Here is a 14,902-nt window from a genome sequence, read left to right on the forward strand (position 1 = left end):
TATTAAATAAATCTAGATTAGACCGGAGTCTGAAATGCTAATCTTGCCCTGAGAGATTCAGCAGGACTTGTGGTGATTGTGGTGATTCAGGGCACATGATTAGTTTTGTTTCTTCCTTCATTTGCTGTTCATTCACGGTTGTCTCAAGTATAGACAACTGTGAGACATGCTTATCCCAAAGCACTGAGAAGGATCTTCCCTAGGCTCTAAAAAAATTAGGAAGACTTAACTAGGCCAAGGATGGGAGACAAGAAGGGACATCCAGAGTCTAAATAGGAACAAAGGCTTGATGGAAGTAGGTTGAATGACACAGTCCTTGGCCAGACACAGGGCCAGCATGGTAGAAGCATGTGTAAAGGAGACAGGCTCAAATAAGACGGGAGATGGAGACAGGACTCAGAACACAGAAAATCTTAATGGCCCCATTACAAACACCAGGGCTTTCTCCAAAGAGCAATAGAAAGTTACTGGGAGATTGTGAGACTATATGATACGATTTATATTCTGAAATGATAATGCTTTACTGCATTTTATTTTTTTTTTTTTTTTTTTTTTGCTTTACTGCATTTAGACACGTTTGAGAGACAAGGGACAGAATAAGTAAGAGGTCAGAAGAATATGGTATAAGGGAAGGCAGGGAATGGTATTTTAATGAGCTGTGAACAGTCAACTGTGTCTAAAGCTACTGGGCAATCATATGAGACAGGGCTGGAAGTATCCATTGCATTTAGCTACCTGGAGGTCCTCATGTCTTTACTGAAAGGTGTTATTGAGAGAGGAGCTAGAACAGAGGAAGTAGAAGAATGAGTGGGAGGTGAGGAAATGATAACAGTGAGAATACAGAACTTTAAGCATCTGAATGGAAAGAAAAGCAGGTGGTGGCTGGAGAAGGATCTGGGGTCACAGGAGCTTTTTACTTTTTTTTTTTTTTTTTTTTTTGAGATGAGAGAAGCTTAGACAAGTTAAGTGCTGAAGGATAGTATTTAGTCAATAAAAAGTTAGAGACTCTACCAGAAAGAGAAAAACATAATCCATGCTTTTTCTATTCCAGGAAAGACAGAAAGGGTTGGGTTTAAAGAACATAGAGAGGACTTGGGGAGTGAAAATCCTCTTAAAACAGGAGGAAGAAAAGCTAGATGAGGATGCAGCCAATGGATCTCACTGGTAATGGGAAGGGGGTGGGGGATTGAGGAATTTCTTAGTGAAGTAGCTATGGGATAGCAGGAAAGAATGTAGTAGAGCAGGAAGGATCAGATGAGGGCTTTGAAGAGAATAAGGAAAGCTTAAACTTATTCATTTGGGGAGTGGGCAAACCTGGTAGAGAAACATAGCATCCCCTCCGATCATAGTGGTGCTTGTAGTCAGTGACCAAGAATTCTGTGATGTTACTACCCAGTTGTCCCAGGATATGGTTGTCTTCACTGGTGTTCAGCTGCTCTGGGGCAGGTGCAGAAGGTGAAGGGTTGAATTCATCTAAGGTAAGAAGTTTTCAAGAAAGTCTGATAAGGATACAAAGGATGAAGTCTAGAATACAGGCTGAAGTATTATTGAAATGATTGACTAATGACTGTTACATCTAAGATGGATAAAGTGATAATGTCAAGATTGAGGAAGGCTAATTAATTAGAAGAAAGATCAGTTGGGAGACTGATGGCTCTGATGAGAAGGAGCAGTCAGGGTGAAAGTGGCCAGACAAGAAAGATGGAAGGACAAGAGACTGAGAGTCGAGCATGCAGTGCCTGACTTTATGAGTTTTGAGGTGAAGAAGCTAAAGCTGATGACAAGTGCCAGAGTGGAAGTATAGACCAGGGCTACTAAAGTCTTTGAAAAGTTTATCTTAGAAAAGGTGACTAGGAAGTTATCAGCTGAAAAGGAGGAGGAAAGGCAAAACCCCAAATAGAAAGGTTTTGGGGTTTTTTGGGGGGAGGGGCGTTGTTTTTCTGTTTTGTTTGTTGTTGTTTGTTTTTTTGAAGAGCATGAAGTTCTCAGATGAGGAAGAGTAATTGGGAAAGTGGGAGGAACCAACTCCACTTTCAGATCCCGAGGTATATGCAGTATGTGAGTCTGAAAAGCTCCTCTTCAAGAAGTGGAATCTACAGATGATAGCCAGGACAGAGCTTTAAAATCAGTATGGTGGGCAGCCCGGGTGGCTCAGTGGTTTAGCGCCTGCCTTCAGCCCAAGGCATGATCCTGGGGTCCCGGGATCAAGTCCTACATCAGGCTCCCAGCATGGAGCCTGCTTCTCCCTCTGCCTGTGTCTCTGACTGTGTGTGTGTGTGTGTCATGAATAAATAAATAAAATCTTTAAAAAATAAAAAAATAAAATCAGCATGGTATCTATCTGGGTTCTTTGGACTGGGGCTCAAGTATGCCTACTCCATTTCTGAAGTCTCTTTTCCTTTGCACTAATAAAATTTTCAGGGAGACATAGACTCTATACCAATTTATTTATCTGGGATTTATTAATTTCAAATTTGACCACTATTCTATAACTATAAAAGGAATTTCTATTAACCAACCCTGTACATTATCCTACTTAAAGAACTCCATTTCAATATTTCTTTTAGTCTGGAGGATTTGCTAACAATAAATCTCTCGGCTTTTGTCAGTCTAAAATGTCTTTATTTTGCCTTCATTTTTTAAGGATATTTGTGCTAGTAATAGAACTCTAGCCTGAGAATTTACTTTCTTTCAGGACTGTAAAAATGTCATTCTATGGTCTATTGGATTCCATCATTTCTATTGATAAGTCAGCTGTTAGTAGTATTCTTGCTTTTTTGAAGGTATAATATCTTTTAGCTTTTAACACTTTTTTTGTCTTTGGTTCAGCATCTCGACTTTGATGTGTTTGTGTTTTTCTTTGTATTTAGAAGTTCTTGTTTCTTGAATGTGAGATTTATGATTTTTGGCCAGTTTTGAAAAAGAATGCAGCCATTGTCTCATCAAATGTTGCTTCCATCTACTCTGTCTTCGCTCACTGCCACTTTGACATTAGATGTTTTCCTAAGATCCTAGGTGTCTCTTTCTCTCTCATCTGCTTTTCCCAACACCTTTGTTCTACATGTATCTGTCTGATAGTTTCTATTAAGCCATCTTCTAATTCATTAATCCTTTCTTCAGCTACAAGAAATATGCTGCTAGACACATCTATTTAGATGCTTTAATGATTGTGCTTTTTCTGTGGTAGAATTTCCATTTAATTCTTTTTTAATAGAGTCCAGTTTTCTGGTGAAATTCTCCATCTTGTCATATATTCTCTTGGACAAAATAATTATTTTTTTAAATCTACATCCCATAACTCTAATATCTGTGTTACCTGTGGGCCTATTTCTGTTGTCTTCCTTTCTCTCTTAGTCTTAGTTCCTCGAAAGTCTAGCAATTGCTGTAAATTACTTAATTAAAAAATTAAGCATTTTGTATTAAAAAATTACAGTCTCCAGATAATACTATTTTCCTCTAGAGAGGACTCACCTTATCTTTTATTCAAGGAGCTGGAGTGGGAAGAGATTACATCTATTCAGTCCAGAACTTAGTTTTTTGGAGACCACATTGGAGTTTTTGTGCAGTTTGGTCTACCTCATGTTGCCTCCTCTCCTTAGTATATAGATCTTCAGAGGTCCAAAAGAAAGCCTGCAGATATTTACTGGGACTCCTGAGTGGGCCCTAAACTTGATACTGCTAAAATCCAGCTTTTCTACCTAGCTATACTCTCATCTTTAGGTAGTTTGACAGTCAGCAAATCCTGGGGCACCCGGGTGGATCAGTTGGTTAAGCATCCACCTCTTGGTTTCAGCTCGGGTCATGATCACAGGGTGGTGAGATCAAACCCCACATTGGGTTCCATGCTCAGCGGGGAGTCTGCTAGAAAATTCTCTCCCTCTGCCCCTCCCCCTCTCTACTTCTCTCTCTCTCTCTCTCTCTCTCTCTCTCAAGTAAATAAATCTTTAGAAAGAATCAGCAAACCCCATAATATGAACTCAAGTGCTAAGTCTGGAGCTCATTTCCTGGCACCCTCCCTTCTCAAGGATTCTGCGACTCAGAGCCTTGCTGTCTTGGCGGCTCTGAACTGCTTTCAAGAGCTTCCCTCATTATATTTAGGCTTTAACATTGGAAACACGTAGGAGATGCCTATATATAATACCAAAAACTGACAAAATATACTTACTCAGTTTCCCCTGTTCTCTGGCTGGAAGGAGAAATCTCATTTAGGCATGAGGAAGGTGGTTCCCTCCTTCTCAGAAGCATCCCCATCTGAAGCTGTACCTTTACCCTCTCAGAACACTCCTGTCATTGCGATGATGGCAAACATAAGTGGTTTGTAAATAGTTGTACGAGATAAAAGAGTGAGCATTTCTTTCCCCTTTTGGGGTCATTTTTGCCCAATAGGAGGTAACAGTAATAGTCATAATAATACCTACTAAAATTTACAAGCGATTTATTATGAGCCAAATTCTGCTATGTTAGGTGTTTTACATAGGTTGTCTCCTTTAATCCTCAGAAGAGCCTTTAAGGTAGTAACGGCAATTTTCCTAACTTACACTTAAGGAAACGGAGGCTTTGTGAGGTTAAGCCCACCTAAGCAAGATCCCAGAGCCAGTAAATGGCACAAGCAAGTTTGAACCAGACTTTTCAAATCCCAAGGTCTGTATTCTTTTCCAACATTTTGTCCTGCCTCTTGACTTGTTCTTCTTCAGCATAACTAGTCTCATGATTTTACCGAGCCCTGGAATTCTGAGATATTTCCTTAAATAAGGTCAAACCCAGATAGTCTGAGGGGCTTCTATGCAAATAAATCTCCCTAGTTTGTTTCTCTCAGGAATTTCTAGATCCTTCCCTTCCCAACTCAGTCTCTTACTTTGGTATATATTTTACAGTAAATACTTCCATTTATAATTTCTATGGCAAATCTGAAAGTAATTTTTAAAATAAAGCTTTATGCAGGGACAGGAAGCAATTAGTGGTGGGGCTTTATTTTTAGAGGATGAGATGGGTGGGGGTAGGGTATGAGGAGAAATTGCTTTCTGCAGTGTCAGATGCGTGAATTATAGGAAATGATAGCTCAGCCGGCAACTTGGTGTTTGCCAGTGAGTCAGCAGTGATTTCACCCTCAGACTCAATGCTGGAATCACAGATGTGAAAGACACCCTTCCTGGTGAGGGCCCCTCCCTGTCCTGCTGTCTGGGACATCAAGATTCTGCCCTCATGATGTGAACCATTCACTTACCTGTCATGGTGGAGAGAGATTCACAGAGCTGCCTGCCTCTTGTTTTCACACAGATATTTCTAAGTTTCTTTAGAATTGATTGGTGTTAAAAAAAAAAAAAAAAAAAGAATTGATTGGTGTTCCTGATTTTTTTTCCCTGACACCTAGCAGAAACACCCAGTGACTTTTCATCCAGAGAATGAAGTTTGGGATTGATGTCATAGCAGAATTTTGTTCTTATGGGAACATTTCATGTTTTTATACTACTTCAACTTTCCAGGGTCTGTATAAATGGCAAAAAAAAAAAAAAAAAAAAAAAAAGGAAAAATGGTAGAAAAGTAAGACAGGAAGACTCTGCTTCTGCTGGAGAAGTGGTACATTATAAGAGGTCACCTTGTCATCATTGAAAATATGTGCATGTGGCAAAAAGACTAGAACCAAATCATTATGGTTTTTATGTTAGGATGGTAGGATTGACAGTATTTTTTTTACCTTCTTTTCTAGGTTTGATAAAAATAGGCTCAAGTTGTAAAAATTATTCTAAAAATAATCCTTTTGCATTTGATCTTTTTTAAAGATTGTATTTATTTATTTATTAAATTTTATTTATTTATTCATGAGAGACAGAGAGACAGAGAGGCAGACACAGGCAGAGGGAGAAGCAGGCTCCATGCAGGGAGCCCAATGTGGAACTCGATCCAGGGACTCCAGGATCACGCCCTGAGCTGAAGGCAGACCCTCAACCACTGAACCACCCAAGTATCCCTTTTATTTATTTATTTGAGAGGGTGAGAGCACAAGCAGGGGGAGGGGCAGAGGGAGAAGCAAGGGTTCCTGGTGAGCAAGCGGTCCGACACAGGCCTCTATCCCAGGACCCTGGGATCAGGACCCAAGCCAAAGGCAGATGCTTTGCTGACTGAGCCATCCAGATACCTCATAATCCTTTTGTATTTTAGAATAACTCTCTGGGGAAAAAATGGCCAAATAGCTTTAATACTTTAGGGCATCTTTTTCCCAGACTCTGTCCAAATTCTTCAGGTCAAGGTCATGTGCATGGTGTTCAGTAAGGAGTGGGTGAGGAGGACTAACTTTGCTCAGAATTTATAGGAGCCGGACATTTACTTCCTTTTCACCCAGTGAATAAGGTAGTATTATCTCCATATTATAAATGAGGAAATGAATGTTCAGAGAGATGGAAGAAGCTTCCTCAGGTCAATCAGCTAGTAATTGTGGAGTTCCAACCAAGCCTAAGTTAGACTACTGCCAACATCCACACTCTTTTGACTTGAGTACAAAATGATGCTGCCACAGGTCCCACTCCACCATGCTTTTTGCGGGCCATTTTTGATGTGTTAACTTACTGTTGGATTAATTCTTCATTAAGAAAAACTATACTGCAATATCGTTCTCTCTTTTGCAAAGCTAGGATTCAAACACTCTCATGTACATGGCTTCTATTTAGTTAGAAAGACAAACATTGAAAGCCTTGCATAGCTCACATGCCTGTGCATCTGTGTGTTTGACATTGAGAAGATAAAAGAGGCACAGTAAGTACCCAGTTGAGTTGTTGGACTCACCCAGAATTTGAAGTGATTCTCATGATATCTCCCAAAGTTCTTAGGTAGATGAGGCTGGAGATAAAGCTTAAATGCTATAACTGTTCAGTACAGTACCTGTAAGTGACCATATGACCAAGGACAGGGTAGTATTGTTACACAGTAGGGCATTTACAGTTTCAAAACAGCCATCCCATTGGCCCAGCAGAGCCCTAATTTTCTTTTTTAATAAAGTAATAACAGCTGAAGTTTTTTTTTTTAATTTTTGAGAGATAATATTATGCAATTAATGCTATGGGCTTTGAAGAGATGGTGACATACAATATATTGCACGTTGTAAATGTACAGTTTGATAAAAATCTAACATATGCATACACCTGTGAAACTTCAGTAAAGATAATGGATATATTCATTAGCCCAAAAAGATTTTTTGTAATGCTATATTTTTGAACAAAAAAAAAGTCACTTAATTTCATCATTTAAGTTGATGAAAAGAGCATGGATGGAGACTCAGTTGATGTGAGTCTGTACCCTGATCATGTTCTATATAGCTCCCTGAAACTCATTAAGTCCCTTAATTTTTCCAGCCCATGGTTTTCTCATCTGAAAAATGAGGAGGCTGGACTAGATGGTCCCTAAGGACCCCTATGGTTTTAAAGTTCAATAAAGCTAAGAGGACAGGCATACTTAGAGTATTGGTTTGTGTCCAAATGGTTTTATGTAAAAAGGTAGACTTCCCTAGTGGTCTGGTGTCAGCTGTGCTGCTTTAGTTCTGTCCTGCTTAATTGATAGATCGTGAAATCATTTCATTTCTTTTAATTCTCTTTACCCTAATTCAGTGTCATTCATGTCCTTGCTTCCATGTTTGTCTTAGTAAACTAAGAGAACTGTTCTACTTAAGAATTTAGGGCTCAGGCTTGAGTAATGCTGGGAATTTGGCAATACCTTTAGCAAAGATCTGATGAGGGGTGAAAGGACCATCAGCTCCCTGGATCTTTGCAAGACAGCTTGGCCATTTTATGGCAGGGGTGGAGGGGTGCTGGGGATGGGCGGTGCAGAGACAAGCTGTACTGGATGTATTTCAGGCTGGGGGAAGGGAAGCAAATTGGAGTTTAATTAAAATTCTAATCCCAACTTAGCCCATCTTCTTGCCAAGTCAGCAGCCAGCGTTTCTGTTTGTGGTTCTGGTGATCTTGCTGTGATGACATACATAGTTACCTCAAAAACTCTTGCAAATGTGCCTAAAACTTCAATATGCTCACCAGATGCTTTAATCAGGCCTGGCACGTTGCCGAGTCTTGCCTGTTTTGAGAGCTACCTCACCCCCACCTGCTGCCAGGGCTCCTGGTGGGAGGGGGCACTGGAGAGAGCTCATGGTGAAAATTGAACCACTTACAGATGAGAAAGTTTTATCACACCAGAGATCTCCCCAAATTGTCTTCGTTTTTCAGGTAGCTAAGTGGGACTTCTGAGGAGGGGCTGCTCTGACTTCATCTTGGCCCCACCATGAGGTTCTTCCTGCTTTGTGCCTACATGCTGCTCCTGATGATTTCCCAGCTGAGGGCAGTCAGCTTTCCTGAAGATGATGAACCCCTCAATACTGTTGATTATCACTGTAAGTAATCTAAAGAACATGCTTCTTTTCTGAGAAGGGAGCTTTTTTGGTTTTGATTCTCTAAGTGTGTCGCTTTTTAGAAAGAGTTTTTTATATGTCTTAAGACTGTTTTGCATATTAATTGATCCAGAGTCATTGCTTAGTGTTTGGAGAAAATGGGACAGCTTTGTTGGTTGCTTTTCTCAAGCAACCCATGTACGGGTTATATATTTTCTGGTAAAAGAAAAAGACCATTTGCTAACGTTCACTGTCTTTTATTCATTTATATTCAGGACCTTAAGAGAGGAATTTAGTTAAAACCCTTCTACAACTAGTATATACAGCTAATCAATGCTGTATATTGATTCTTCAGCTCCATAATCCTGACTGATGGTTTAGCCCATTTTTACTTGCAGATTCAAGGCAATATCCGGTTTTTAGAGGACGCCCTTCAGGCAATGAATCCCAGCACAGGCTGGACTTTCAGCTGATGTTGAAAATTCGAGACACACTTTATATTGCTGGCAGGTAATTTTCCTCTCGTTGGTTTATTAGATTAAAATTCTTTTCTCTTGTGGTGCTTGCATTAATGTGTCTAGTTCATGAAAAACTAATATGTGATTGTGATCAAAAATTGCAAGTAGCCAAAAATATTCACCGAGAAGAGTCAGTGTTGTGTACCACGAACAAAATACAGAGCTAAAGCCTTCAGCGGTGCTATTTTATTACTGCCATCAAGAAATCATACACCATTCTTTATTCCTAAAGCAGCAGAGGGGAAAAAAAATCTTTCTTTATTCTTTTTTTAACTTAGAATTATTCGAGCAAATATTAGAAGTATGCCTATGCTAATACCAAGTAGCAGTTTGACCCATGCCTGAAGAGAAGAGCTTTCCTTGCTCCCTAATAACTACAGTGATAGATAAAAAGCGTCTCACTAATGAAAAAGTACTCTTTGTTGACTTTGTTGGAGACAGAGAAAAATCCAAATGATCTCCAAAATACAATAAAGGCAGATCTGTAAAAATAAAATAGGAAGAAGCAGCTTAACATTTTTATGCATTCACATGATGTGACTTATTGCCTTGTTTCCAACAGGGATCAAGTTTATACAGTAAACTTAAATGAAGTCCCCAAGACAGAAGTAATACCAAGCAAGGTGAGCAAATGAAACTTACTTGCATTCCCTTGGAATTTGAATAATGTCTCCCTCCCCTCCAAAAATTTTCAGTTAAAACATCGAACTTTGGTTTTGCTTGATTAATACAGAAACTGACATGGCGGTCAAGACAACAGGACCGAGAAAACTGTGCTATGAAGGGCAAACATAAAGTAAGTAAAACAGACGAGTTCTCTGCCAGAGTTAGTCTTTATGTGGGCTTCCTCTCACAATGTCAGCATATGGAATGTCTAATAGTAATTTAATGATTACTTTCTTTAGGATGAATGCCACAACTTTATTAAAGTATTTGTCCCAAGAAATGATGAGATGGTTTTTGTATGTGGTACCAATGCATTCAATCCCATGTGCAGATACTATAGGGTGAGTATATTTCATACGGTGTGCTTTTTTTATCAACTTTTTTTCTTCGCTGCCATGCTGTTAGAGTTGAATCCTTTCTGCTATAACCCATTTATCCCTAATGCTATGGAAGAATAAAGACAAAATTCTTCAAATAGAATTTCAGTACAAATAAAGCGGTATTGCCTTCAAACAGGTACATTGAACAGATGTGACACCAGCTATTTATTTTTCTTTTATAGTTGAATACCTTAGAGTATGATGGAGAGGAAATTAGTGGCCTGGCAAGATGCCCATTTGATGCCAGACAAACCAATGTTGCCCTTTTTGCTGGTAAGATCCTTTAGTGTAATGAATATAAATGATTAATGACATTGAAGGTAAAAAGGAATTTAAAGAAAGAAAAAAGCTCATAACTAGGGTAGCTACCTTGATATAGGTGTTTTGAAGTCCAGGAGCTATGAAAAAAAGATTTCCAAAATGAGGATTTAAAAGTGAGCGTAAGGGACGCCTGGGTGGCTCAGTGGTTGAGCATCTGCCTTTGTCTCAGGGTATGATCCTGGGATCCGGGATCAAGTCCCGCATCAGGCTTCCTGCAAGGAGCCTTCTCCTGATGCCTGTGTCTCTGCCTCTCTCTCCCTGTGTCTCTCATGAATAAATAAATAAAATCTTAAAAAAATAAAATAAAAGTGAGCATAAGTGTTCTGACACTTGGCTCTGCTGTTAATGAGGTCAATGACCCTGAATAAGTTGCTTAACTTTGTGATACTTAGATCCTTAATCTGTGAAATTAGGTAATACCATGGGGCAACCTGTCACAGGTTGATTATGAGCCTCAGGTCTAGGCCTATTTGCATAAAAAGGGATAACAGGTGAAAGCACTCCAAAGGGTATAACACACTACATGGGATAACACACTACAGAATAATTATGGTTATTTTACCCAAATTATAACTCTGGTTTCAGATGGGAAGCTATATTCTGCCACAGTGGCTGACTTCTTGGCCAGTGATGCTGTTATTTATCGAAGCATGGGTGATGGATCTGCCCTTCGTACAATAAAATATGATTCCAAATGGATAAAAGGTACCTTCGAAAAGCAGTGTTGTGGGATCACCAAGGGGGTTGGGATGGCCAAGTGGGAACAGGAGCCATGGCATCAGGAGGTTCAGTGCATGACTTTATATTGTTTAATTAGAGCAAGAACAAGTTGCTCTGACATTGGAAAGAGAAGATTAGCCGCCATGTCAGGAAAGTAGATTCATCTACAATTTTATCCTGGTTGACCCCCAGAAAGAGAGATCTCATTTCCGTGTGCCAATTCGCCTACGTCTAAATGCACATAATGTTCCTTGCCCATGCCCATCTACCCCAATCCTGCAGGGTTAATAGCGAGAGTTGATTAGAGGCATTTTGTCCTTTCGAGTCTAGATACCAAGATTTTTTTATTCTCAGTATAGGAAGTTTTCTTCCCTAGTTAAATAGGTTAATGAATAAATCTGTTGAAACAAAGACCTTTGCTGTAGTTCAGTTCCTGTAGGCTTTTTACAGTCCATTAGCTGACATGAAAGACCGTGGGTTCCTTAAAGCTCCAGCACACCCATATTGGGACTCCTTGAGCTCGTTGGTGTGTTGGAGTTCTCACTGGCTTCAACAGAGCTCTGCTACACCTGTCAGTCATGCCTAGCCTAGCAGCCGGGGTCTTGTGCTAATTGAATTACCCTTTAGGAACCAGTTTGTTTTCAATTTTTCTTTCAGAGCCACATTTTCTTCATGCCATAGAATATGGAAACTATGTCTATTTCTTCTTTCGAGAAATTGCTGTAGAACATAATAATTTAGGCAAGGCAAGTATATACACTTGACTTGTATTATGGACTTGTACTGCATGGAATCGAGCCGCCTTGGTAGGGTTATACTCTTTGTGTGTTTTCTAGCACTCAGTGCACTTAGGGCCAAGTGCAGAGAAGTGAGTTGCTTATCATGAGAATAATTGCTGGAAAACACCTGAACAATGGCCAGAGTGAGAACAGCAGCCTTGGGCCTTGAGAAGGTTTCATTTTTTTTCTGTCACTACGGAGAGTGTTCTACAGGCACCCTTGAGCTATGGATGCTTCTTTAACACTTTAGAAATCTGTTGATAGTTTATTCTTTCTCAGCATCAAAAGGCAGGATGGAAAGTAGTGGCTCCCATTCAGTTTTGTGTGCTTCAGTAAAAGCCCATATAATTTTAAAGCATCACAGCCTAGTTATGCCAAGTTTAAGGATGGCATCTTTCATTACCAGTATGAGACAAAGCGTGGGGATGGTTTGCATTCACCCCACCACTTCTTGGGGAGCTCGTTTGGCAGGACAGGAAAGTGGCCCTCTTTTCTCACAGGTAAATCTAGTTTACATTCCTACGTACAAATCCCTAGAGAGAAGATTGCTAGATTCTTTTGAGCCAGACCTATCTTTAGCGGTCTTTTGTCCCTCCCTTAAATAGCAGCTTTTTGTTTCCCTTACCCCCCTCCATGAGCATAACCCTGTGGCTTCGCTTTTGTCCCTTGGGCAGGCTGTATATTCCCGTGTGGCCCGCATATGTAAAAATGACATGGGTGGCTCGCAGCGGGTCCTGGAGAAACACTGGACTTCATTTCTGAAGGCTCGGCTTAACTGCTCTGTCCCCGGAGATTCGTTTTTCTACTTTGATGTTCTGCAGTCTATTACGGACATCATACAAATCAATGGCATCCCCACTGTGGTCGGGGTGTTTACCACACAGCTCAACAGGTGAGAACAGATCTCTGGCACTTCACGAGCTGTCCTGTGCTGGCTGAGGGGACCCGAGAGCGGGCCTACTGTCGCCCGATGGTCTTCCTGATGCTTTCCCCCTTTTCAGCATTCCTGGGTCTGCAGTGTGTGCATTTAGCATGGATGACATTGAAAAAGTATTCAAAGGACGCTTTAAAGAACAGAAAACCCCAGATTCTGTTTGGACAGCAGTCCCTGAAGACAAAGTACCCAAGCCAAGGTAAAGAAAAAAAGACAGAAACTGGTTATTGTCTTTAACAAAACCCTCTGGTCACTGGAGGCGTCCATCCTCAGAGAGCAGGGGGGCCAGCCTCCCATTCCAGGAAGGGGTCCCCCGGGCAGCTCTGCAGACGGAGCCAGGACACAGAGCCCTGCGTGGGGAGAACCTGCTGAGTGCAGGGAAACTGTGCCCCCCCTCTGGTTTGGCTCATTCCCCCTTCTTTCTGGGCCTCTTCTTTCAGAGCAGACGCTTACTCCTTAGATACATTTTTGAGGGGGGAAAAATCACACTGTTTTCCTTTCAGGCCTGGCTGTTGTGCAAAGCATGGCCTTGCCGAAGCTTATAAAACCTCCATAGATTTCCCTGACGAAACCCTGTCATTCATCAAATCCCATCCGCTAATGGACGCTGCTGTACCACCCATTGCCGATGAGCCCTGGTTCACAAAGACTCGGATCAGGTAAGACTCAGGTAACAGCAGCCCACTCCCATCTAATGCCTTCTCGTCCTGTGGGCCTCCCGCCTCTGACTTGACATACCTCCTCTGGCAGGTACAGACTGACGGCCATCGCTGTTGACCACACTGCTGGGCCCCATCAGAACTACACAGTCATCTTTGTTGGCTCTGAAGCTGGCGTGGTGCTTAAAGTTTTGGCAAAGACCAGCCCTTTCTCTTTGAATGACAGTGTATTACTGGAAGAGATTGAAGCATACAACCAAGCAAAGTAGGTGTATTTTATGAGAATGCTTTTTTCAGCACTGCTCAAAAGTTTCCTGTGTGTATTTCATCTAGTAATTTCTTTTTAGCCCCCCAAATTAGCAGTGGTTTGGCAATATTAGTGTTTTGGGTTTTTCCCCCCTCAGTGAAATAAATCCTGAGTTTGTTGTTTTTCCCAAGTCCACCAGGGCTAGGATGGTGGAAAGTTAATGAATTTAAAAATAATTCAGCCCTCATTTTTCAGCTGTGGACAATGAGAACACATTTGCACCCACCCCTCATACCCTACAGGTTTATTTTAGGCTGCTACCTGCCGCAGACAGTTGGTTGCAAGTATGCACATACACGCAATACAATTCTCCCAACCACTGATATAAAAGATAACTAGACCATTTAAAAAAAAAAACAAGAAGTAGGTGAGAGAAATGGAGCAAAGGAGACTAAAGAGAGATCCAGAAACATTTAGCACAGCAAGATTTAAGTGCATTGAAACACTGTCCTTTTTCTTCCCAGTAGTCTAAAGTGGTCTTTACACAGTCTCCTTGGGTCACCAGAACAAGAAAGCAATCTTAAAAAAAACCCTTTGTCCAACCTGAAGATTAACCAATTGTGCAGAGCAGCAGAAGTTCAAATGCAGAATTATTACTTCCCAAACTATGTACTTAACTGGTTGGCTACTGAGGATATTTCTCAGGACCTCTTTGCTCTTAGTAATTGCAAAACCAAACCCCACTTTGCCTTGTCCATTTCGACTTATTAAGCATATGGCTTCAAAATGTATCCCAAAATACAGGTGCAATGCTGAGAATGAGGAAGACAGAAGGGTCATCTCCTTACAGTTGGATAAAGACCATCACGCTGTGTACGTGGCATTCTCTAGCTGCGTCATCCGCCTCCCTCTCAGCCGTTGCGAGCGTTACGGATCCTGTAAGAAGTAAGCTGGTATTTCTTTCCTTACCATGAGTCTTGCAGCATCATGACTTTTGATAATGAGAAAATCCAAGTTCCGTTCTGTTTGGTTTTATACAGGTCTTGTGTTGCATCTCGGGACCCATACTGTGGCTGGTTAAGCCAGGGGGCCTGTGGCAGAGTGACCCCAGGGATGCTGTAAGTATCCTCTGTCACATTAGCCAAGATCTTCTGAGAGCTGCGTCTGTCTTCTCGGGGGTCTCTAAAGCTAGAAATTTTAGAAAAATTCCAGTTGTACCACTTTTGTTCTTTTCTTCACCTCTTTTCTTTTTGTAGCTATGGGAAAAGTAAAAAAAAAAAAAAAAAGAAAAGAAAGAAAGAAAAACA

General features: G+C 40.9%; 1 protein-coding gene across 12 annotated transcripts in view; it reads left to right on the plus strand.

The window, feature by feature from the left end:
* SEMA6D (semaphorin 6D) overlaps window positions 1-14,902 on the plus strand; it is a 171,871-nt gene that overhangs the window by 149,096 nt on the left and 7,873 nt on the right. For all 12 annotated transcript variants that reach the window (XM_049104159.1, XM_049104160.1, XM_049104162.1 and 9 more), the window contains 14 exons: window positions 8,211-8,374; window positions 8,770-8,881; window positions 9,452-9,512; window positions 9,623-9,685; window positions 9,795-9,896; window positions 10,118-10,208; window positions 10,842-10,961; window positions 11,634-11,722; window positions 12,430-12,647; window positions 12,757-12,888; window positions 13,193-13,348; window positions 13,440-13,613; window positions 14,400-14,540; window positions 14,636-14,713. In XM_049104159.1, the coding sequence (XP_048960116.1) occupies window positions 8,266-8,374; window positions 8,770-8,881; window positions 9,452-9,512; window positions 9,623-9,685; window positions 9,795-9,896; window positions 10,118-10,208; window positions 10,842-10,961; window positions 11,634-11,722; window positions 12,430-12,647; window positions 12,757-12,888; window positions 13,193-13,348; window positions 13,440-13,613; window positions 14,400-14,540; window positions 14,636-14,713 (1,646 nt within the window). In that variant the 5' untranslated portion in view covers window positions 8,211-8,265. The remainder of the gene's footprint in view (window positions 1-8,210; window positions 8,375-8,769; window positions 8,882-9,451; window positions 9,513-9,622; window positions 9,686-9,794; window positions 9,897-10,117; window positions 10,209-10,841; window positions 10,962-11,633; window positions 11,723-12,429; window positions 12,648-12,756; window positions 12,889-13,192; window positions 13,349-13,439; window positions 13,614-14,399; window positions 14,541-14,635; window positions 14,714-14,902) is intronic.

Source organism: Canis lupus, chromosome 30, assembly GCF_003254725.2.
Source record: "Canis lupus dingo isolate Sandy chromosome 30, ASM325472v2, whole genome shotgun sequence".
NCBI lineage: Eukaryota > Metazoa > Chordata > Mammalia > Carnivora > Canidae > Canis > Canis lupus.